We start from the raw sequence: 26,234 nt of genomic DNA, 5'->3' as shown, positions 1-26,234 counted from the left end.
CTACACAAATTGGAGCAGTGTGACATTGGAGGCAAATTGCTGCTATGGATAAAGGGGTGGTTGAGGGGGAGAAGACAGAGAGTGGTAATCAATGGACACTGCTCATCGTGGACTGATGTTATTAGTGGAGTCCCTCAGGGCTCAGTGTTGGGTCCATTATTGTTTTCTGTATTTATAAATGATATTGATGATGGTATATCGGGATTAATGTCCAAGTTTGCAGACGATACAAAGGTTGGCAGGGTTGTCAAGGACACTACTGACACTATGCTTCTGCAACAGGATCTGGAAAGGTTGAGCAGATGGGCTGAGAGGTGGCAAATGAAGTTTAACATTGACAAATGTAAAGTACTACACATGGGAAACAGCAACCCCAGAGCAACGTATCAACTCTATGGTACAACACTGACAGTGGTAGAGAATGAAAGGGACTTGGGGGTGGTTGTGCAGGCAGATATAAAGTTCTCTGAGCAGTGCAGACGGGCTGCAAGAGTAGCTCATGGAGTATTGTCAATGATATACAGGAATTTTTCCAGCAGGGATAAGGAGGTGATTATTCCATTGTATAAGGCGATGGTCAGGCCACACCTAGAGTACTGTATACAGGTCTGGAGGCCTCATTTCAAGAAGGATGTAGAGCTGCTGGAACAAGTACAGAGAAGGGCAACAAGATTAGTGAATGGAACAAAGGGGTGCTCTTACGAAGAAAGGCTTAAGTTTTGCAAATTACAGTGTCTGGAGACTAGGCACCAGCGAGGTGATCTGATAGAGGTGTATAAAGCCTTGAATGGTTTAAGCATGCTCAATGCTGATTGGATTCTTCCTCTAGCTCAGAATAATCACCTGAGAGGGCATAAATTCAAATTGAGGAAAGACAGATGTAGGATAGACGTGCGGAAATTTGCCTTTAGCCAGCGGGTGGTTGGTTGGTGGAACAGACTTCCATCCCTTGTGGTGGAGGTTGATAGCCTAAATAAGTTTAATGCTCAGCTGGACAGGTATTTTGAACGAACAGAGGGGTGAAGTGGAAGTGGTTTTTTTTTTTTTTTTTTTTGGCTGATGCTGCATAAGCTTGCTTTCTTGCATCAAATGCCTCTACTAATGCTAATGCTAATATCCATTCTAATATTCCATGTACTTGGTAATTTGGAATCTCCTCTTTTCTGGCTTAAAATCTCTCTACCACATTCTGTTAAATCCATCTGTTGCTTCTATTGTTCTCCCAATTCCACTAATCATTTGGAACTCTTTGACTTCCCTTCTTTGAAACTTGACTTTCGCCAGTCCAACTTTCCTAACAGTGAGGGAATTTTCCTTGATGATTTTAATGCTCACAACTCCAGATAGTTTCCATTTTCTAGTCACACAGACCCAGTTGGTTGAGATGCTGAGGCTTTTCAATTACTAATGACCTCACACAGATTGTTCATTTACCTACCAGAATATCAGATAATCCTAACTGCATAGCCAACACTATATTTTTTTACAAACAGACAATCCAAGTTCACAGTTGATGTGAATGATCCTCTAAGAAGCTCAGATTACAACTTGAAGGCCTCTTCCCCAAAGGAGCTTTCTCCCGTGGCCATTTTCTAGGCTAGTATTGTCTGCTATTACAAGAATGCAAAATGGGATAATCTGTGAGATTTCTATTATTCTTTTCCTTGGTTGTATTATTGTTTTAAATCTTCTGATGTCAATTTTCACTCAGATCATGTCAGTAAAATTATTCTTGAATCCTTTATTCCACACTTCACCTTAAAATCTCATTATTTATCTAAACCTTGGTTTCCCAATTAACATGCTGTTAAAAATAAGAATGTCACATATTGCCACTGGCTTGCAACCAAATCTCCAGCTTTTTCTGTAGGCAGAAAATGAAGCTGGAGATTTCTGCCTACCAATGCTTGCAACAATTGTAAGGTAGTTAATAATCAATCCAAACCAGATTTTGAACAGGCTAAGAGTATGAAAGAGTTTACTTATGCAAGGATAAGAGTAGAAAATTTGTTTCTTGTCCAAACAGAAGCAGATGCTGGTTTCATGCCAAAGCAATTGGCTACAATTTTGTCCCTCTCTACTTGCACCTCTTAAGATATGGCCTACAAGATAGCATCCTACTATTCTTCTAAATCTTGTATTGACGATCTTGCAAAACAATGTCCTACCATTCCCAATACACTCCATTTAATGACTCCTGTGGTTTTCTGTAAAAAAGGATGTCAGAAGAATTTTTAACAATCTTGATGCCGAGAAAGCTCCAGGTGATGAGTATAATGCTTCATTTATTCTTAAAACCTGTGCTCACTCCTGTTCTGTGTGGCCTTTTTACACTTTATTTCACTTATTTTTACTTCTGCTTGAAAATTTGCTCATAACCAGCCAGTTCCTAAAAGTATGACAAATTCCTCCCAGCCAGAATATGTCCCATTGCATTTACTTCTTTCTAAAGTAATAGAGAAATCCATTAACTGCAATCCTAAACTATCTAGAAACCTGCTGTCTGAACAACAATCACCAATATAGATTCCATCAGCGTTGATTCACTGGTAACAGAACTTATATTACCCACCTATAAACAAATTCTGATGATAGCATGTTGCATTCCAACTTCCAGTTTAAGAAATCTTGCCCTGCCCAAACAGCTACTCGGATATCTGCTACCAATTCCTTAAATGCTGATCTTCAGGTAATTCTCCAGTGGGGAACTTAGTTATTTTCAATCTTTCTAAAACTTAATCCTGTCTTATATTTCACAAAAATGGATTCTTCTGCTCCTATGCTTATCTTTGACCACACTCAGATTTCTGGAGGACAACACATCAACTTCTAATCTCTCTTGGCATATACAAGTCACAAATATTGTTTCCTCTGTATCTAAAAAAACGGTTTTCTCTCTCTCTTACTTTCGGCATTACTTTTCTTCTAAACAGCTACTCACTCTGTACAAATCTAAAATCTGCCCTACCATGGAATATAGTTCCAGATGCTAGTTAGGTAAATTAATGAACCATCTCTCTCTCTCTCTCTCTCTCTCTCACAGACATTGTTTCTGCTACATGCTGTTTCTATAAATACTTCCATGGGCACTGTTCTTCAGAGTCTGCTTCTATAATTCTCTCCCTTTCAAAGCAGTCCCAAAATGTGCCACAACTAGTCTGCATCCTTTTTCTGTCCAACTTAACACTCACAGAACCAACTTTTTTTCTTCCTCATTTATTTCTTCAACTTTCGTTTTCTGGAACAACCTCTCTTCTCACATATTACCTGAAAAGTATGAACTACAGAAATTCAAGTCTACTGTCAACAAGTCTTCTCTCATCTCTTCAACTTTCAACCCATGTATTAGAACCACAGTACCTTAGGTTCTAATACATGGGTTGAAATACCTTTCATGTTTAGGGTTTCATAAAAAAAAAAAAAAAAAATAAGAAGAATAAATGGCATTCACTGCATACGTATGTCCTGCAGAATAAGTTAAGAAGTAAAAGCTGAACCTCCATACCAGTTTCCCTGTGGTGGCAGTGGCCCACTGAGGGCCATCTCAAAAATAGTGAGCCAGCATTAACTGTTGGTTAACGATAAAAAATCTGATTTTCTGCACTCTCCTAAATTTTTACTTGGGATGGTTTATGAAATTTATTTTATCATTTTCCCAGAGTTATAATACGAGCAGTCCAAGCAAGGTCAGTATTGAAACCTGACTGCCACTGACCCCAACAAATCTTGTAATTATATGCTTTCTAGTTGAACTTATTTATAAACCTCTCTCCCATGTGATCTAATGATATCATGGTTCTAATGATTGCAAAGTATGTAGTTTTGAAAGATTTATTTGAAATATTCATTATTATTTTCAAATAATAAAGAAGAAAAAAGGTGATATTCACTTGGGATAGAGAGTTAGAAATGTGTGCAATATTCAAATTTTGTGCACTTCATAGCATGGCAAAAACGAAATAAATTTTTAAATAATTTGAAAATTAAAGTAAATAAGAATATCTAATATGTACTTTCAGAAATTTTTCAAACAGAAATATTTAAAGAAATGCTGAACATAATATGTGCTTGCATACATTTTAAACTTTGTGCACTTGGAAGTTTTTTAAACTAGTAAATGAAAGAGGCTAACAGCTGCTTCACCTTTATATTTTGTCTATAACTTCTCTTTTTAATTTTCTGCAGAATTAATAATTTTTCTGAAGAAGAAAAAGGTGTGAAAAACATTTTTTAAATATTTAATTTTTTAATTATTATTTTTTTTTAAATGAATGCAATCCATTAAAAAAGTATATGATATACACTGAGTGATCACTGAATTATGACCACCTCTATGAAAACTGAATGTGACCCTTTGGCCATGTGAGTTACGAGAGTGCGGAGTTAGCCGACCTACATAGCATAGATAAGGAGTCAGTGGTTCAGTAGGTAGTAAAATTCTGAGCGCGATGTAGTTAAAAGGAAGGATTTATCGGACTTTGATAAAGGACAGATTGTGGGTGATCAATGAGCTGGTGCCTTGATTTCCCAAATGCACATACTGGTGGGGGTGTTCGAGAGCCACTGTAGTTAAAGTGTACCAGGACTGGCGTCAAAATGGTCAAACAACAACCCAACAGCAAAACTGCAAAGGGTTGATGTTAGAGGTGAGTGCTGGGTCCAACAACTCGTACAGGCAAACAGGCACAGCACTGTTCAAGAGTTGACTACCCAATACAACATGGGCCAACCCAGAACAATAGCTGGCATTACCATGCATCACACGTATGGGCCATACCGGCAGAAGACCCCTATGGCATCCTCTCCTAACCAAGGTTCATCAGCGTTAAAGACTCGCCTGGTGCTAAGAGCATGCAAGTTGGACGTTAGAAGACTGGAAGAAGGTGTGCTGGTTGGATGAGTCAAGTTATTTACTCCACACCATGGATGGTTGTGCGCGGATTTGGCATCAACAACATGAGGCTCTTCAGAAGAAGAAAGTGCAGGTCGGTGGAGGTGGTTGTATGGTGTGGGGCTGTTTCACTGGCAGGAACCTGGACCCCTGATGCATGTGGAACAACGTATCAGTGGTCTCCGCTATCATCACCTGCTTGCTGACTGTGTACACCCTGCTATGTTACACTTCTTCCCGAATGGCAATGGTGTCGTCCAAGATGACAATGCACCAGGCCATCGGACACTTATTGTGCAGGAATGGTTTGAGGAACACAGTTCTGACTTTATTATTATTAATAGCCATATGGTGCAAGGAAGCCTGAGGTTTATGCCGCACCAGCCAAAAAAAATTTGTGGGTTACCCTGAGCCTACGAACTCTACCGATATCAATCCCATAGAGCACTTGTGGGACACTAAGGCAAGGCATATCAGGCGTCTGGATACACCAATCACCTCCATACACACACTGCTGACTGCATTACACACAGCTTGGTTGGCCATACCTCCCGAATGCTTCTGACACCTTGCTGAATCAATGCTACATCAGATAGTTGCTGTACTGAGGGCAAAAGCAGGACCTACAAAGTATTAGGTAGGTAGTCATAATTCAGTGATCACTCAGTGAATATCAATACACCCCAAGCAGAATACAAAAATAAAAAATAAAAAAATTTCCAGAAAGGTTTTCCTTTTCAGGGACAGTGCCATCATGTTTGTAACAACTAGGGGCACCATCACACAGTTAATATCCCAGAGTTTTCTTTTTTTTTTTTTAATCTCTCTGTCATGAATATTCAAAGGTTAATCATCTAACTACACAGAAATATTTTAATTATATAATTAGGAGCCTTTGCCCCTGCTCGCTGTTCCAGAAAAACAGAAGTTGAATGAATAAATGAAGAAAAGTTTTCTGTGAGTTTGAAGTTGGACAGTAAAAGGATGTTGACTGGTTGCACCACACTCCATTTTAAGGATTTAAATTGAGTGTATCCATTTGCTCACATCCACTTACTAACAATTGCAGGTCCCAGTAGCCATGTTAGCAAGAGCGCTAAGCTGTACTGAGTGGAATGTGTGGGGTTCAAGACCAGCTATTGGTAGTCGTGGATTTCCTCCTCAGTATCTTGAGTTAGTCAGTCTCAAGGCCGGATACTATTAGCAAGTCAAATCCAAGGATCCTGACTAGAAATGCATTCAGAATAAAACTAACAATTACAAAATACATTATTTGAAATTGTTGGTCATGCTGGTAACATGCATGGCAACTAAATTCATGTAAACCAGGCCTACATTATAAAGAGTTTACTAACTCTCCTTGACAATTTCTTTCAGTATAACCAGAGAAGCATATGATTAAGAAAAAGGAATTGATGAAGAATCACATCACAGCTTCTGCATTTTCCTTTTTTTAAACCTGATATTTCTCCTATAGAGTTTCACTTGCCACAAATAAACATTAGAATAAATATCAAAATAAAGTGACTATGTTTTTTTTTTTGTTTTTTTTATGTGAACCCCAAACACGAGAGGTATTAGAACCTATAGTACTTAGTACCGTGCTTGGGTTGGAGGTTGAGAAGATGAAAGAAGATATTTGTTAACATTGGACTTGAACTTCTGTAGATTGTAATTTTCAGGAAATATGAACGAAGGAAGGTTGTTCCAGAAAACGGCAGTTGAATGAATAAATGAGGAAGATGAAAAGTTGGTTCTGTGAGTTTGAAGTTGGACAGTAAATGGATGTTGGCTGGTGGTGGCACTTGTTCGGACTGTTTTGAAAGAGAGAGCGGGGATTATAGAAGCCAATTCAGAAGAACAGTGCCCATGGAAGTATCTGTAGAAGAGGCATGCAGCAGAAACAGTACATCTATGAGAAAGCGAGTGGAGAGACTCTGTTAGAGATGAATCATTAATTAACCTAACTGCCCTCTTCTGAATGGAATCAAGAAGCCTGAGAGAGGTTTTGGGGGCACCACCCCAGATGTGGGAACAATATTCCATGGCAGGGCGGATTTGCGATTTATACAGAGTGATCAGCTGTTTCGAAGAAAAGTAACGCCGAGAGCGAAAGAGAAACCCAAGTTTTTTAGATGCAGAGGAAGCAATAATTGTAATGTGCTTGTGCCAAGAGAGATTAGAAGTCAGGGTAATCCCCAAAAGAGATATATCATTTTGCCTAGAAATCGGAGCGTCACTAAAGATAAGCATAGGAGCAGAAGAATCCTTTTTGCGAGATATAGGACAAGACTGAGTTTTAGAAGGGTTGAAATCAACTAAGTTGTCTTTGCCCCACTGGAGAATTACCTGAAGATCGGCATTTAAGGAATTGGTAGCAGATTTTCGAGAAGTTGAAGCTGATTGAGCAGGACAAGTTTTCTCAAAATGGAAAGTGGAATGCAATGTGCTATCATCGGCAAAACTATGCATAGGATTTCCAGTCAATGGAAGAAGGTCATTAATATACAAGAGGAAAAGAGTGGGGGAAAGAACTGAACCTTGGGGGACACCGGCATTAGTGGAGAAGTTAGAAGACAGAGAGCCATCTACCATCACCCTCAGTGAGCGATCAGAGAGAAAACTTGATAACCAATTACAAAAAACAGTTGGCAAACCATAAGTTGGAAGCTTGTTTAGAAGACCTTTATGCCAAACATGATCGAAAGCCTTTGAGATGTCAAGAGCAACTACTTGTGTTTCACCGAACCTTTCCATTGAATTAGTCCATAAATGGGTAACATAAGCAAGAATATCACCAGTGGATCAACACTGATGAAATCCATAGTGGCGATCGTTGATCAGACGGAAAGTTTCTAGGTAGTTTAAGATTTGGCAGTTAATCGATTTCTCCATTACTTTAGAAAGAATAGAAGTAATTGCATTAGGATGATAATTGGATGGGAGGGATTTGTCACCCTTTTTAGGAACTGGCTGGATATGAGCAAATTTCCAAGCAGAAGGAAAAACACCTTTGGAATAAGAAAGTAAAAAAAGGTGGGAAAGAGCAGGAGTAAGTTCAGGAGCACAGGTTTTGAGAACAAGTGGAGAAATACCATCAGAACCTGGAGCTTTCTTAGCATCAAGATTCACCAAAATCCTTCTGATATCCTTTTGACGGAAGACCACAGGAGGCATTGAATGGAGCGTGTTGGGAATGGTGGGAGGTGTTTTACCAAGATCATTAATACATGAGCTGGAAGAAAAATGGGATGCTAGCAGGTCAGCTTTATCGTTGGCTGAAGTGAAAACAGAACCATCTGGTTTGGACAGAGGTGGGCAAAAGTTGCAGCCAATAGTTTTGGCAAGAGATCAGAATGCTCGGCTACCATTAGGGCAAGTTTTCTACTCTTAGCCTGTTCAAACTCTAGTTTGGACTGATTAATAACTCCTTTACAATTGTTGCAAGCTTTGGTGTAGGCAGAAAATGAAACTGAAGAATTAGAAACAAGCCAATTACGATATACAACATTCTTCTCTTGAGCAGCCTTAGCATATTTATTGGAAAACCAAGGTTTAGATAAAGGACAAGATTTTAATGTGGAGTGTGGGATAAAGGATTCAATTCCTGCAAGAATAATTTCACTGACACGATCTGAGCAAACGTTGACATCAGAAGTTGTGAAACAGTAATCCGACCAAGCAAAAGAAGAAAAGAAGTCTCGCAGGTCATCCCATTTTGCATTCTTGTAATGCCAAACAACACGAGGTTGGGAATAGCCATGAAATAAAGGTTCCATTGGAGAAGAGACAATCACCATTTTGTGATCTGAAGTGCCTAAAGGACCTCTCACTTCGAACGTGTACTTAGAAGGGTTGTTTGTGAGATAAAGATCAAGCGTATTGGCTGTGTGATTAGGATTGTCCGGTATTCTTGTGGGTAAATGAACAATCTGTGCTAGGTCATTAGTAATTGCAAAAGCCTCAGCATCTCAACCTGCTGGGTCGGTGTGACTTGAAAACGGAAGCCAGCTGGAGTTGTGAACATTAAAATCACCAAGGAAAATTACCTCACTGTTAGGAAAGTTGGACTGGAGAAAGTCAAGTTGCAAACAGAGGAAGTCAAAGAGCTCCAAGTGATTAGTGGAATTGGGAGAACGGTAGAGACAACAGATGAATTTGACACAATGAGGTAGAGAGATTTTAAGCCAGAGAAGATCAAAGAGAGGAGATTCCAAATTGCCAAGTCTCTGACAGGGAATATCAGAAAGGACATATGCACAAGTACCACCTTTGAGGCGAAAGGAATCATACAGCAAATAATTTGGACATCTGAGATGAGCAGTAGTTGAATCAACCGATAACTGAGATTCTGTCAGAAAAAGTATATGGAGTTTGGCAGACTGCAAGTGGAAATGGACATCGTTGAGATTAGAATTGAGACCACGTATATTTGTGAAAAGAATTAGGAAGTGCTTGGGAGGTTTAGATCTTTTCGCAGATAAGCTTGCTCTATTAGTTTGACAATTCATGGTGTATTCAACAGTAAGAAAAAGTGGGTGGGACATGCTATATGAAGTAATGAAATTTTTGGATATGGCGTACACGTGGTAAGAATATACCCAGATCTTTGACATAACGTGGCCTTGACAATGCTCCCCACATACACACTACTCGGACTCCCCCCAGTCACCATCTGGCAGAGTAGAGGTAGCAAGATTATACACTAGCTATCCGGAAGCCTCCTAAAGAGTTACCAATAGGTTCGGTCCGGTGTACTAACTAGCGGAGGGCCTGCGAACACCGTTTTAGAGCTGTACCCTCGAAATGTAAGGAATATTGGATCTCGCCACAATGTTCATCATAACCTCAAAAGTCATCAATCATACTGCATGATGGAAGAGATAGGGAAGGGTTGACCGGAACTTAGCTCTAGAGACTAAACACGAGTTCCACCACTTCAAGCCTCCAATAAGCAGTGGTGGTATTTCACCGGTTGATGAGTTATCTACCACCTAGTACTGTCTGGTAACATAGAGAGGCGGCGTTCCTCCATGTGGTATGGGCGCCACACCTCGACCCCTGCTTACGTTGGTTCACACCTGGGTGGTCACCCACCATGTACTTGTGCATGGAGGTTATACCCAGGATTACTAACAGTCCCACCATCGTGAAGGTGCAAGCAGAGGATTTGGCTGTTACAGACCGTCCGGACTTCGCTGAAATTGGGTCCACTTGACTTGAGTGTCACCCGAATATCAGTTCCATCAGCGTTTTAGACTCCCAGGTAGCAAGTACAGCTTGTCTGGCATATCTGAGAGAATGTCTGTGACAACCTCAAGGACCAAATCAAGGATCTTATTTAGTTTACTTAATGTTAATAACTGGACAGTACTTATACGTTAATTTAATTTAATACCCTGTGATTTCAAAATGTATGCTATGAAAAAGAGTAAAATGTATCATTTTCATCAAAAGTGGGAACTAGAATACCTTTTTGTAATGATAAAAGAATAATGTTGTTGTTTGATTTGCAATGCTTCCGTGGCTATACCCAAAAGAGGAAATTTAGAAAGGCACTTCAATGCACTCCATGGAAAATACCAATCGAATATTCTGCTTAATAGTGACCTTAGAAAAAATAAATTAAAAGAATCCAGATTATTTGCACAATAAAATTTCTTCATTACAGCTAATTTACAATCTAAAGCAGCATCATTTAACTGTAGCATCATTTAAAGTGAGTCGTCATCTTGCAAAAAAAATGCAAACCATTTTCTGATGGTCAATTCATTAAAGATGCAGTTTTAGATATGATTCTTTTTGAAAATTTTAAGAACAAAAATGAAATTAAAAGTGCTCTTCAAGATCTCGAAATACTGTGATGTGACACATCGAAAAAATGAGTAAAAATGTGAGTGAATAAATTGCATGCTCATATTGCTAATTGTGTCTTTTCTTTGCAACTGGATGAATCTACAGATGTCAGTGATACAGCTCAATTGCTCGTTTTTATTCTTATGTTTTTCGATGGTTCTGCCACTAGAGAAGAACTGCTGGGTATGGTTTCATTAAAAGAAAGAACTAGAGGTCTTGATATATCTAATGCATTCAAAAATGTTATTGACAAAAATAAATTATCACTATTTAAGCTCTTATCAATAACAACAGATGGAGCTAAAGCAATGACAAGGCATCTTAAAGGATTCATTGCATGTGACAAAAAGATGAATTCTCCAATTTTTTTGAGTTACCACAGTATTATCCATTAATAAGTGTTAGCCACCAAAATATTAAATACTAAAAGTATTATGGACATAGCTTTCAAAATTTTGAATTCCATCAGAGGACAATCTCTTCAAAGGAGACTTTTCAAAATGCAACTCGATGAAAATGAACCAGAACTGATATTACACACAGATGTGAGGTGACTGAGTCAGAGTAAATTTCTACAGAGATTTCAAAATTTGATGAATGAAATTAAAAAATTTGTTGATCGAAGGGGAGACGATTATCAGCAGCTGCAAGATATAGAGTGGTTGTGTGATCTAGCTTTTTTGGCAGATTTTTTACCAGTAAATTAAGTGATCTGAATTTGGAATTACAAGGTAAAAATAAAAATGCGGGTGACATGATTTGTACTATTTCTGCATATAAATATCAATTTTTGGCAATGGCTAAGGATTTCAAAGAAAAAAAATTTCAATCATTTGCAAAAATATCCTATTTTTGGATTTAAAAGTGAGAAATATGTTTCTGAAATTGAGAAAGTTGTGGGTGATTTTAAAACAATTTAAGACATTGTTCAATATATTTCTTATCCATTTAATGTTGACTTAATGTCCATTTAATGTAAATTGTGGAAAAAAAAGTCGCTGAGATTTTTCACATGGAGAAAATAATACTTGAAAATGAAATTATTACATTTCAAAATGATATCTTCCTAAAAGCCAGATCATCAGAAAAAGACTTTTGGAAATATGTTTCCCAAGAAAAGTACCCAAATGTAAAAAAATGCAGTGAACTTGCAAATTCCTGTTTTGGTTCCACATATCTATGTGAATCGGCCTTTTCGTATTTGAAACAAACAAAGACGAAGAATTGCTCTACTCTTACAGACTTGCATACAGATTTTTTTATGGTTGGCCTATCACAGTATATCCCCGATTTTGAAAGCTTGGCAGATGACATTAAGACACAAACTTCACATAAATTAAAATTTTAAATACGTATGAATTTAAAATAAGAATTCTTAATTGTTTTTAATTTAAAAATTTATAAACAACATTTTTAAATTTGTGTTGATTCACTTTTTTAACCATGTGCAATGAAATTCTTGAGATAGTAGATTGCGGCACATTTTGAAGAAAAAAGTAGATCACATCACAAATTAAGTTGGCCACCCGTGGTTTATGCTATGGCCATAAGATTTTATTGGGCATTGACACTGACTTTGGTGCACATGCATGCCACGTGGAAACTTGCTCGATCACTTCATTCGTGTCGCAGCTGACTGATCGCAGAATGTCGCAATCTGAACAGCGTGCTAACAGCAAGTTCTTTGAAATTGGAGGGAAAAAAGGCTAAAGAGATGCTGCAAGTATTACGGAAAGTTTATGGAGATGATGTAAAGAAAACAGCAATGTGAGTGGTTTAATCAGTTTAAAAATGAACAGGAATTACTGGAAGATGAACTTCGCAGTGGATGCCCTTCAACATCATGAAATGATGAAAATGTCACAAAAGTGAAGGAATTCATAAGAAATGATAGCCAAATGATTGCTGTTGAGATTGTTCATGAAGTTAGACTGTGTGTGTAGATTCAAAAGATCTATGTTTTTTTGTGGACTAATTGTGTAGACTCAGTAAACACAATCTGATGTTTAGGGATGCATCACATATGTGCAAAGTTTGTTTCACATTTGCTGTCAGACAATCAAATAGATTGTAGGAGAGCCATCACAGGTGATCTGTTCAGAAAATCTAAGCAGGATCCAAGCTCCCTAAAAAAAGCAATCGCTGAGGATGAGAGGGTGTTTGCCTATGTGACAAGACCGTGGTGGAATCATCTGAATGGCATACAAAAATGTCCCCACAGCACAAGAAGTCTTGTGCAACAAAATCCAACAATCAAAGTGATGCTGATAGTTTTTTCCGACGATGATGGCACAGTGCAGCATGAATTTGTGACTAGGGGTGAAGCATTATTGCTGTTTACTACGTTAAGGTTTTGATATGGTTGCGTGAGAATGTGAAGTGAAGATGACCTCAAAAATGGAAGGATGGCTGGATCCTGCACCGTGATGATGCATCCAGTCATACACAATGCCAGTTCAGAAGTTCTTGGCTACCAAAAAAAAAAAAAAAAGTCATGTAGCAGTCTCCCCACTCCCCCAACCATCTGACTTCTGGATCTGGATGTTCCATAAACTGAAAATGAAATTTCAGGGTCACTGTTTCTCTACAGTGGATGACATCAAAGAAAATGCTGAAGCTGTCTTGTGTGCTAAAAAAACAATTTTAAAGAATGTTTCAAAGCTTGAGAAGACCAATGGGGGGGGAGATAGAGAGAGAGAGAGAGAGAGAGAGAGAGAGAGAGAGAGAGAGAGAGAGAGAGAGAGAGAGAGCGCGCGCATATGCACGCCATTAGGTTAATAATGCCCAACTGTTCACTCAATAAAATTTTATAGTAAAAATTTTGAAACTTTTTGAATGTTATCTCATGTATTGAAAATGAAACCAATAAGCATTACATGGAGTTAGATAAGGCTGCCTTTTCCATTAGGAAATTTAGCTTTGGATGGGCCCTAAAGTTCTTAGTACCTATAAAAGACCCAAAAAATATATAATTCAAACATAATTCAATGTTTTTATTGCAACAGTAAAATTCTATAAAATAATTTTTAAACACAGATTTCTAAGATAAATTCTTTATTCAGTTTTTTTATGCTAGCAAATTCGCTAATGCCATCAAAGTTCATAATGTGAGCATGTCAATGCTGGAATAAGTGTTGGGAAATAACTTCAAAATCAAATTTATAGAAATGCTTTCAAATTCTTTAAAAACAAAAAATTAGATTTAACACAAAGGGCATTTTAATTTTAATACATTTGATATAATGTAGTGAGAACTTGAAACGAGGAGCACCTGGGCCCTATGAACACCAAGATAGCCATTAGATAATCTTAAATAACTGCAGGAAAGATAAATTTTTAAGTTCAAGATTATATGCTTTAATTATCTTGAACTTAAAATTATCTTGAGAATACTTAAAGTATATTAAAATATACTTTGACTTTTTTGAATTTAATTTAATATGATTTAATCGAATTTAATATACTTGAACTTTAAGTATTTGCTTTATCTGTTGTAATAACATATTAATTTACTGCACTTACAAATGAGAAGCAGAAAAGCTTTAAAAATTTATATCGGTATACAGAAAACAATTTATCAATGAATAAAATAAAATGGTATGAATAAAACATTCTTTAAAAAATATCTAAGTGAATATAAACATTGTTATTAAAGTTCTAATCATCATAGCTTACAGGGGCAAGACTAGCTGAATGGAAATAAACAGGTAAGGGGAGAGAATATGGCAATTTGTTCCACTGTAATGTCCTAAGGTTTAATCTCCACAAATCTGGGAATATAGTTTCACCATCATGGCCACCAGAAATAAAGACATCTAGAGGGCAAATTGAAACTTATTAATGGTCTATAATTAAATACAATAGTATAATTAAGTAAAACAAAACTTATTAATGGTCTATAATTAAGTACAACAGAGACAAATAAATTCTTGGTCTACCATATCAATATTTTAACTATACTGTATTTATATTTCATAAACAACAATGATATGAATTTCTTTATTCCATATAAATTTAAGCATATAACAGTTTGGATGATCTAAAATGTGCAAGACCAATCAATGTGCACATAGTAAAACCTCTGTCTAATGGACTATAAAGGATTAAAGTCTGTCAAAGTCCAAAGAAATATATACAATTTTGAAGTTGCCAGAATGTAATGAAAAGTGCTGTACTATAAAATAAGGAAAACATTAAATATTGTGTAATATGGTATTAATTTACTGCACTTACTGTGTGAAGCAGAAGAGCTTGAAATTTTGCTGTCATACAGTGGTGGTGGAAACTGCTTAAACCTTATCTGGAATCTGAATTTGAAGAGTATGAAGTACCCATGGTGGTGGTTCAGATGGCTTCGTACTGATATTTGATATGCTAGGTAGATTGATGGAAGACGATGGTAAGGAATAATGGACTATATGGGATTAAGGCCTTTCCATTAATCTCCTGTTGTGCCTCTCTGAAAATGAAAATATTTTAACTGATGGTAAATACCATCAGAATGAGGCAATTATGACAACACATCCTGTATAGATGAAAAGCTTGGTTCTGGATGCTATCTATTTCCAAAGTCAGTTAAATTGAGATCCATTAAAGGGAAGGTTTACTGTGCGCACACACACACAATATTAAAAACACTATTTATTTGTTAAATTCCATGGAAAATTTTCTATACATCCTGATAATTAGTTATAAATAAAATATAAATAAATATCTATTTTTCTCCAGACAGCCAAGAACAGAAGATTTTTTACTTTTTATTATTATTTTTATATGAAGTATTATTATCAGTATTCCAGTAAAATGTATGGGATAAAGGTAATACTGCTATTGCTCAATATGACCTTTAACCCATACAAAAGTCATGTTGGTTGATATTGGACTTGAATTTCAAAAGAAACAGAAGTAGAAAACTTCAATGAGATGGAAGAGAAAGTTATTTCTGTAAGATGGAGTTGACAGTGAAAAGATGTCAACTACTTGAGGGGTTCACTTTGAGTTCAGAGAGAGCCTCCCTTAATATAACTGGATAGATTCCACCCACCCCAGGTGACTTTTTTTATGTCCATCCTCAACAATTTCTCATCCACTTTACTTTCAGTAATTACAAAGCCACGTAGCTCCTCATTAGAGTTTGATAAACTTCTGGCATTACCTTTCCTAATGCATTCCTCATGTGTGAATGTAGATGAAAAATACCTATTCAATTTGTCTGCAACCTGAGCAGGATTCCAAACAGTTAATCCATCAAGTGGCCCAATGTGATTCAACCCCTTCCTTCTGGTGTTAATATAAGCATAGAAGTCTTTGCTGTTTCCTCTGCATCCTTTTCCAAACTTCTAATAATCTGCCTTAGCTTGCCTAACCTCCTTTGTGACTTGATTAGAGACTAATTTATACCTACCACAGGCTTCTGTAACACGTGATAATTTATATGCATCTCCCATGCACTTTTCTTCACTGCCACGTGTCTCAATAGTTCATCTGACATTCATTTAGGTCTAAGCATTGAACAGTATTTCTTTCATACCAACAAAGAAATACTGTCTAAGCATTGAACAGTATTTCTTTGTTGGTATGAAAAGCCTAGTAGCTTCTTTGATTACTTCAAATACTTCATTTAGCAATTGCTGTTGGTAACATCGTCAGTTAATCCCACTGGACAGTATTTAAAAACTGACTAAGATCCTTGTAGTCACCGTTACAAAAGCAAAAGCCTTTCCCTTTGCCCATTGCACTAGTTATGTCTTTCATTAAATTCCACATTAGTACACTGTGATAGCTGCCACCCAGTGGATCTTTTACCTGCAGATTTTTAATGCATGAAGAATCACTGCTATTAACCAGATCAAGAGTACTGCTTCCTCTTTTTGCTTCTCTAATACGCTGCTGTAGAAAACAGTCAATCAAGAAATCCACAAAAGTTTTGGTAGTCTGTGAGAAGCCAATTCAGAAGAACAGTACCCATACCACAGAAGAACTACAGAAAAAGGATGCAGCAGAAACAGAACGTCCATGACACAGAAATTGGAAAGACACTGTTAGAAGTCTTTAATTAGACTAACTGCCCTCTTTTGAACAGAATCTAGAAGCCTTAGAGAGGTTTTGGGGATACCACATCAGATGTGGGAATAATATTCCATGGAAGAGCAGATTTGCGATTTGTACATTGTGCACAGCTGTTTGAAAGAAAAGTGATGCCGAGAACAAAAGAGACAACCCAGTTTTTTATATGCAGAGGAGACAATATTTGTAATGTGCTTATGCCAAGAGAAATTAGAAGTCAGGGTAATCCCCAACAGAGATATATGATCCTGCCTAGAAATCAGAATGTCGTTGAAGACAAGCATAGGAGCAGAAGAATCACTTTTGTGAGATATGACTTGGAGATCAACACTTAAGGAATCGGTAGTAGATATTCGAGAAGTTTAAGCTGTTTCAGCAGGGCAAGGTTTCTCAAACTGGAAGGTGGAATGCAATATGCTATCATCAGCAAAACTATGGATAGGATTTCCAGTCAATGGAAGAAGGTCATTAATATACAGGAGGAAAAGAGTGGGAAAAAGAACTGAACCTTGGGAAATACCTGCATTTGTGGAGAAGTTAGAAGACAGAAAGCCACTGTCATTAGGGGTACAAAGTACAGGAGACCAGGCAAAGAATTTACGGCTACAGCTAATAGAGAAGTTTTCTTAAATTTTTGTTTTTAATTGACTTAAATTGGCATATTAATTTATTTTCTAGAGTGTTGCTTTATATTCCTAGTAACAATACTTTAGCATTAGCATTAGTAGAGGCATTTGATGCAAGAAAGAAAGCTTATGCAGCATCAGCCAAAAAAAAAAATAAAGTAAAATAAATAAATAAAAAATAACCACTTCCACTTCACCCCTCTGTTCATTTGAAATACCTGTCCAGCTGAGCCTTAAACTTATTTAGGCTATCAACTTCCACGACAAGGGATGGAAGTCTGTTCCACCTACCAACCACCCGCTGGCTAAAGGCAAATTTCCGCACGTCTATCCTACATCTGTCTTTCCTCAATTTGAACTTATGCCCTCTCAGGTGATTATTCTGAGCAAGAGGAAGAATCCCATCAGGATTGAGCATGCTCAAACCATGCAAGGCTTTGTACACCTCTATCAGATCACCTCACTGGTGCCTAGTCTCCAGACACTGTAATTTGCAAAACTTAAGCCTCTCTTCGTAAGAGCACCCCTTTGTTCCATTCACTAATCTTGTTGCTCTTCTCTGTACTCATTCCAGCAGCTCTACATCCTTCTTGAAATGAGGCCTCCAGGCCTGTATACAGTACTCTAGGTGTGGCCTGACCATTGCCAAGGGAATAATCACCTCCTTATCCCTGCTAGAAAAATTCCTATTTATCATTGATAATACACCATGAGCTACTCTTACAGCCCATCTGCACTGCTCAGAGAACTTCATATCTGCCTGCACAACCACCCCCAGGTCCCTTTCATTCTCTACCACTGTCAGTGTAGTACCACAGAGTTGATACGTTGCTCTGGGGTTGCTGTTTCCCATATGTAGTACTTTACATTTGTCAATGTTAAACTTCATTTCCCACCTCTCAGCCCATCTGCTCAACCTTTCCAAATCCTGTTGCAGCAGCATAGCGTCAGTAGTGTCCTTAACAACCCTGCCAACCTTTGTATCGTCTGCAAACTTGGACATTAAGCTTGATATACCATCATCAATATCATTTATAAATACAGAGAACAATAAAGGACCCAATACTGAACCCTGAGGGACTCCACTAATGACATTAGTCCACGATGAGTAGTGTCCATTGATTATCACTCTCTGTCTTCTCCCCCTCAACCACCCCTTTTTATCCATAGCAGCAATTTGCCTCCAATGCCACACTGCTCCAATTTATGCAGCAGTCTTCCATGTGCAACACTATCAAAAGCCTTTCTAAGATCCAAGTATATAATATCAAAGTTATTCCTTGCATCCAGTTCTTTTGTGACTGCATCATAGTATCCAATCAAATTGGTCAGGCAAGACTTCCCCTTAACAAAACCATGCTGTGTCCGAGCTATAACTGAAGTCTTGTCTAGATGATCCTGCAGTGCTTCTTTAACCAGTGCCTCCATTAATTTTCCGGGTACAGAAGTTAAACTCACAGGTCTATAATTACTTCTGTCAGCCTTTGATCCTCCCTTGTGAATTGGGGTCACATTTGCACATCTCCAGTCTATGGGTACCTCCCCTGAGTCCAAGGAAGCTCTCATAATTATGGCTAAGGGTTTGCTTACTTCCTTTGCTGCCTCATTTAATATAACTGGATAGATCCCATCCACCCCAGGTGCCTTTCTTGTGTTTATCTTCAACAATTTCTCCTCCACTTTACTCTCAGTTATTACAAGATTCTCTAGCTTACTGCTAGAGTTGAATACGCCTCTGCCATTCTCTTCGCTGAATAACTCCTCATGTGTGAATGTCGATGCAAAATATTCCTCTAGTTTGTTAGCTACCTGAGCAGGGTCATCAACAATTGACCTATCGATATCAAGTGGACCAATCTCATTCATCTCCTTCCTTCTAGAGTTTACATAAGTAAAGAACTCTTTGCTGTTTTTCTTCGCATTCCTTGCCAAGGATCTCTCGTAATCTGCCTTCGCCTGCCTAACCTCCTTTGTAACTTGGTTACAGATCAACTTGTATCTATCATAGGCTTCTGTGTCACGTGTTAATTTGTATGTATCCCATGCATTTTTCTTCTCTGCCATATGCCTCATTAGTTCATCTGACATCCATTTAGGTCTAAACCTTGAACAATATTTCTTAGTTGGTAAGTAAAGCCTAGTAGCTTGCAAGATAAGTTCTTTGAATGCTTCCCATTTTGAATTTGCTGTTGGTAACATCATCAGTTGATCCCACTGTATAGAATTTAAATACTGTCTCAGTCCATCATAGTCGCCTTTACGAAAGCAATACCCCTTCCCTTTACCCCTAATGGTAGTTACCTCTTTGAGTAACTCCCACTTCAGAACACTGTGATCACTGCCACCTAGTGGTTCATTTATCTGCAGATTCTTAATGCATGAAGAATCACTACTGATAATCAAATAAACAGTATTACTCCCTCTAGTTGCCTCCCGAACATGCTGATGTAGAAAACAATCATCCAATAAATCCACAAAAGCCTTGCTAGTGTGTGTGAGTGACCAGCCCCCAAATTCCACTCAATATCTGGGAAATTAAAATCCCCCATTATAAGACTCTCTGATTTACTGGCCCACTCTATTTCTCTGTACAGTTTCTTATTATACTCATCAGAGTCATTAGGCCTATAGCACACTCCTACTCTCAATTTTGATCTCCCAATGCTTATGTCACACCAAACTGACTCGACACTGCACTGTCCAGTGATGTCGACTGGCTTCATTTCCTTGGATTTTGTGTTTCTTAACTAATAGCATAACCCCTTGCCCCTTCCTATCCTGTCTATCCTTTCTGTAGACATTGTACTACCCAAATTCCAGTTCTGCATTCCTTATATCTGTGTGATACCACGTCTCTGAAATCCCAACAATATCTACCATTGATGTTTTGAGCAATAACTCAAATTCATCAAATTTATTTACTAAACTCCTAGCATTGGTGTACACGCAAGTATACATGCACCTGCTCTTCCTCTTAGTTACCCTAACACAATCCATGTGTTTACTTGTACCCCCCCATGATTCCCAGCAGTCTCTGTAATATCCTGCATCTTATTTTCCAGGCTGCTGCTCATTCCAATAGAAGCAGTGCAAGGATCACTTTCTCCTCTGCCAGTGGCTACTGTTAATCTATTAGTCCTTGTATCCCCCCCCAATCTAGCAGTTTTCCGACCCACCTAACACTGCCTCGATAGCATCAGCAAACATTCTTGCACCCTTTCTATTTAAGTGTATCCCATCCCTGTAGAAGCAGTCTCTCCTGTTAACAAGTACAGGCCAGGCTGAAAAAAATTCTACCCCTTGAGCCCTGCACAATCTTTCCAGGGCCGAATTGATCGACAGGGCTCTCATCATATACTCCCTCCTATAGTGTCTGGGCAGAATTGCAGACACTTTCAAATTCAACCCTAATTCATGGCTTTTTTTCATCAGTGACCTGTACTTGTTAAGTAATTCCGCCGGTCTCCTACTCTTAATATCATTAGTGCCAACGTGTACAACTATATCACCTTTTGTGCCCTTAAAAGATGATATCCGCTCTACAACGTCATCAACCTTTGCCCCTGGCAGACATACCCTGGTCCTGTTCCACCTATCCTTTTTACAAAGCATGTTTCCCGTTTCCCTGACAATAGAGTCACCAACAACTACTAGTTCCTTTGGGACCAGCGCATTCTGCCTTGGGGTCTGCCGTTGTGTTGCGCGATGACCAAGTGCAAGCTCTGGCATTGGTGTGGGCAGCTGAGAGCTTGATGGGCCCCTCACTTGTAATCCTTCGAGGGCATCCACCCTGTCCTTCCAGCTCTCATATAGACCCATAACAATGCTGAGTTGTCGCCTGATTTCCTTACACTCCTTGCATCGCGCACATACAAAGACATCCCCCATGGCAGTATCATGTCCCATACCTGACTGCTCCGCAAACATCAAGCAAATAGTGCATCTTAAAAGGCTGTGATTCAGAGGGCAACTGCTCCCCTCAGTTCTCCCCTGAGCCACAGCATTCCCATTAGCTTGAGCCTTTCTGGTTTGAGTCATGATTTCGATTTACTTTCAATAAAATTTCAATTTCAGTATAAAATTAAATCCTAAACTTGTATCCCAACACAGTTATAATGCTATATTTATGTTTCAGTAACAAGTGTTATCTACGAAATCTACGAGTGTTATCTACGAAATATTTATGTTTCAGTAACGAGTGTTATCTACGAAATCTACGAGTGTTATCCAAGAAATATTTATGTTTCAGTAACGAGTGTTATCTACGAAATCTACGAATATTTATGTTTCAGTAACGAGTGTTATCTACGAAATATTTATGTTTCAGTAACGAGTGTTATCTACGAAATCCCTTTATATAACTTCCGTATTGTTATGTATTAATTATTTATTTTTACTAATTATTTATGTTATGTAACCTAAGTGATTATATGTATAGTTAAAAGTACAATTTAATTGCCAATGAAGTTCGAAAAGATTAATAGATTTTACTGATTAATTTTCCCGTAACAATGGCGGCTCTTTACGAACGGTAAACACGTGGATTTCATACCCTTTCCAATACTAAGTAATACCTACAAAATCTCTATCTAAGTAATACCTACAAAATCTCTATCTAAGTTACTTTAAACTTAAGTACCGTAAATAGGAATATAAAGCTACTATAGAAAATAAGTTAATATGTCAATTTAAACTAATAAAGCAGAAAATAAATCAGAAAAATCTTCTGTGTTCCGAGAGCGGCAGAAAGGCACATCCGCACCGGCAACTCTCGTCCTCAGACCTCATTTAGTTTAATTTGAACTTAGAGATTTTGCAGATTATTACTTAGTATCGGTAAAGGTATCTAATCAACGTGTTGGACAAGTTTTGAAGCTACCCGAACACTAAGTTTTTAATTATATTTAGCCGGTTTATTGATTTAATTGTTAGATTAAATTGTTTTCTATAAGTAGCTTATAAACTTAGTGAAGCTCCGTGGTTTATTGTGAATTTAGATAGCGCGATTTTGAAAGTAATTAATACGTCGTGTCCGTAGATTTACCGTCCGTAACTTGCCACCATCGTTATCCGATACATGTACCCCGAACTAGATAGAGTAAGGTTTAACGAAAAACTAGATAACGAGTGTAGTAGTATAAATTAATCAGTAAACTTTACTATTCTTATTAAATTTCGTTGTCTATTACATTTCATTGTCAATTAAATTGTACTTTTTTAACTAAATACATATAATGACCTGGTTTTTACAAACGTAACATTATAAATTAATACATATAACTTGACTCAGAGATAATATTCGATACTTTTTTTTTTTTTTATGAAAACCCCAAACACGAAAGTTATCAAAACCTACAGTACTTAGTACCACGCATGGGTTGAAGGAGAAGTATGGGGGGGAGGGGGGGTGCCCGAAACTTTGCTCTAGAGACTAAACATGGGTTTCACCACTTCAAGCCTCCAATAAGCAAAGTGGTGGTATTTCACCGGTTGATGAAAGTCATCTACCACCTACTGAAATACATATATATATTTGTGTTATAACTGCATTGGGAAATAAGTTAAGGCTAATATTTTGTATTGGAATTTTATTTGAAATTGAATATAAATCATGACTCAGACCAGAGCAGCAAAGCTCAAACTAATGGGAGTGCTGTGGCTCAGGGGAAAGTTTGTTAAGGGGAAATCTTGTCTGACCAATTTGATTGGATACTATGAGGTAGTCACAAAGGAACTAGATGCAAAAAATAATTTTGATATCATATATTTGGATCTTAGAGAGGCTTTTGATCCTGTTGCACATGGAAGACTGTTGCACAAATTGGAGCAATGTGGTACTGGAGGCAAATTGCTTCTATGGATAAAGGGATGGTTGAGAGGGAGAAGACAGAGTGATAATGAATGGACACTGCTCTTCATGGACTATTGTTATTAGTGGAGTCGCCCAGGGTTCATTGTGGGGTCCATTGTTGTTTTCTGTAATCATTAATGATATCGATGATTGTATATCAGGCTTAATGTCCAAGTTTGCAGACGATACGAAGGTCGGCAGGGATGTTAATGACACTAATGACAAAATGCTGCTGCAAGAGGATCTAGAAAAGTTGAGTGGATGGGATGAGAGGTGGCAACTGAAGTTGTTGTTATTTGGTTTTTAGGAGCATTAGCAACTAAGGCCATACTGCTCCGGGATATGCGATGGTCATTCCCTGATCTTTCCGCATCCTCCGTATTTGGTGGTGATGGGCTCGAACCCCGGTATAATCAAGAAGTGTGTGCTACGCACTGCTGCTCCTTCCCTCCTGGCTACGGAGGCGCCTGCAACTTAAGTTTAGCATTGACAAATGTAAAGTACTGCATATGGCAAGCAGTAACCCCAGTGTAACGTATCAACTGTGTGGTACTACACTGACAGAGGTAGAGAGTGAAAAGGACCTGGGGATAATTTTGCAGGCAGATATGAAGTTTTCTGAGCAGTGCAGACGGTCTGCAAGAGCAGCTGATGGTGTCTTGTCAATGATATACAGGAATTTTTCTAGCCTTATACAAGGGGATAATCTTTTGATTATCCCCTTGTATAAGGTAATGGTTAGGCCACACCTTGAGTACTGTATACAGGTACGAAGGCCTCATTTTAAGAAGGATGTTGGAATGAGTACAGAGAAGGGCAACACGATTAGTGAATGGAACAAAGGGTTGCTCTTACGAAGAAAGGCTTAAGTTTTGCAAATTAGTGTCTCGAGATCAGGTGATCTGATTGAGGTGTATAAACAGTTGAACGGTTTGAGAAGGCTCAATGCTGATGGGATTTTTCCTCTTGCCCAGAATAATCGCCTCAGAGGGCATAAATTCAAATTGAGGAAAGACAGATGTAGGATAGATGTGTGGAAGTTCGCTTTTAGCCAATGGGTGGTTGATTGCTGGAACAAACTTCCATCTGTCGTTGTAGAAGTTGATAGCTTAAACAGAGTCAAGGCAGAACTAGACAAACATTTGGAGCGGATGGATGAGTGAAATGAGAAGGCAGTGTGTGTGTGTGTGTGTGTGTGTGTGTGTGTGTGTGTGTGTGTGTGTGTGTGTGTGTGTGTGTGTGTGTGTGTGTGTTTTTAGCTGATGCTATATAAGGTTGCTTTCTTCTATCATTGACTGGAACTAAGGGGCTGGTCACTCACACACTAGCAAGGCTTTTGTGGATTTATTGGATAATTGTTTTCTACATCAGCATGTTCGGGAGGCAACTAGAGGGAGTAATACTCATGATTTGATTATCAGTAGTGATTCTTCATGCATTAAGAATCTGCAGGTAAATGAACCATTAGGTGGCAGTGATCACAGTGTGCTGAAGTGGGATTTACTCAAAGAGGTAACTACCATTAGGGGTAAAGGGAAGGGTTATTGCTTTCGTAAAGGCGACTACGATAGACTGAGACAGTATTTAAATTCTATACAGTGGGACCAACTGATGATGTTACCAACAGCAAATTCAAAATGGGAAGCATTCAAAGAACTTATCTTGGAAGCTACTAGGCTTTACATACCAACTAAGAAATACTGTTCAAGGTTTAGGCCTAAGTGGATGTCAGATGAACTAATGAGACATTAGCATTAGTAGAGGCATTTGATGCAAGAAAGCAAGCTTATGCAGCATCAGCCAGAAAAAAAAAAAAAAATCCACTTCACCCCTCTGTTCATTCAAAATACCTGTCCAGCTGAGCCTTAAACTTATTTAGGCTATCAACCTCCACTACAAGGGATGGAAGTCTGTTCCACCAACCAACCACCCGCTGGCTAAAGGCAAATTTCCGCACGTCTATCCTACATCTGTCTTTCCTCAATTTGAATTTATGCCCTCTCAGGTGATTTTTCTGAGCTAGAGGAAGAATCCCATCAGCATTGAGCATGCTCAAACCATTCAAGGCTTTATACACCTCTATCAGATCACCTCGCTGGTGCCTAGTCTCCAGACACTGTAATTTGCAAAACTTAAGCCTTTGTTCCATTCACTAATCTTGCTGCCCTTCTCTGTAGGCGCCTCCGTAGCCAGGTGGGAAGGAGCAGCAGTGCGTAGCACATGCTTCTTGATTAGACCGGGGTTCGAGCCCGTCACCACCAAATACGGCGGATGCGGAAAGGTCAGGAAATGACCACCGCATATCCCGGAGCAATATGGCCTTAGTTGCTAATGCGCCTAAAAAACCAAATAACAATAACAACCTTCTCTGTACTCGTTCCAGCAGCTCTACATCCTTCTTGAAATGAGGCCTCCAGACCTGTATACAGTACTCTAGGTGTGGCCTGACCGTTGCCTTATACAAGGGAATAATCACTTCCTTATCCCTGCTGGAAAAATTCCTGTATATCATTGACAATACTCCATGAGCTACTCTTGCAGCCCGTCTGCACTGCTCAGAGAACTTCATATCTGCCTGCACAACCACCCCCAAGTCCCTTTCATTCTCTACCACTGTCAGTGTAGTACCACAGAGTTGATACGTTGCTCTGGGGTTGCTGTTTCCCATGTGTAGTACTTTACATTTGTCAATGTTAAACTTCATTTGCCACCTCTCAGGCAGAGAAGAAAAATGCATGGGATACATACAAATTAACACGTGACACAGAAGCCTATGATAGATACAAGTTGATCTGTAACCAAGTTACAAAAGAGGTTAGGCAGGCAAAGGCAGATTACGAGAAATCTTTGGCAAGGGATGCAAAGAAAAACAGCAAAGAGTTCTTTACTTATGTAAACTCTAGAAGGAAGGGGATGAATCAGTTTGGTCCACTTGATATCGATG

The 26,234-nt window shown here is 38.4% G+C and overlaps 1 protein-coding gene across 2 annotated transcripts in view; it reads right to left on the bottom strand.

Moving 5' to 3' along the window:
- The window catches only part of slim (scruin like at the midline), a 197,920-nt gene that overhangs the window by 9,380 nt on the left and 162,306 nt on the right, over positions 1 to 26,234 (bottom strand). The window contains exon 9 of one of the 2 annotated variants that reach the window (XM_090369140.1): positions 14,423 to 14,562. In XM_090369140.1, the coding sequence (XP_090225266.1) occupies positions 14,423 to 14,562 (140 nt within the window). Of the gene's footprint in view, positions 1 to 14,422; positions 14,563 to 15,050; positions 15,207 to 26,234 lie in introns of those variants that run through there. The other variant, XM_090369141.1, reaches the window with a different exon arrangement.

The sequence above is a fragment of the Mastigoproctus giganteus genome, chromosome 2 (genome assembly GCF_048544385.1).
Source record: "Mastigoproctus giganteus isolate SK-2022 chromosome 2, ASM4854438v1, whole genome shotgun sequence".
Taxonomy (NCBI): Eukaryota; Metazoa; Arthropoda; class Arachnida; order Uropygi; family Thelyphonidae; genus Mastigoproctus; species Mastigoproctus giganteus.
The sequence above is the reverse complement of the archived record's forward strand: the minus strand, read 5'-3'. Positions and strand labels throughout refer to the sequence as shown.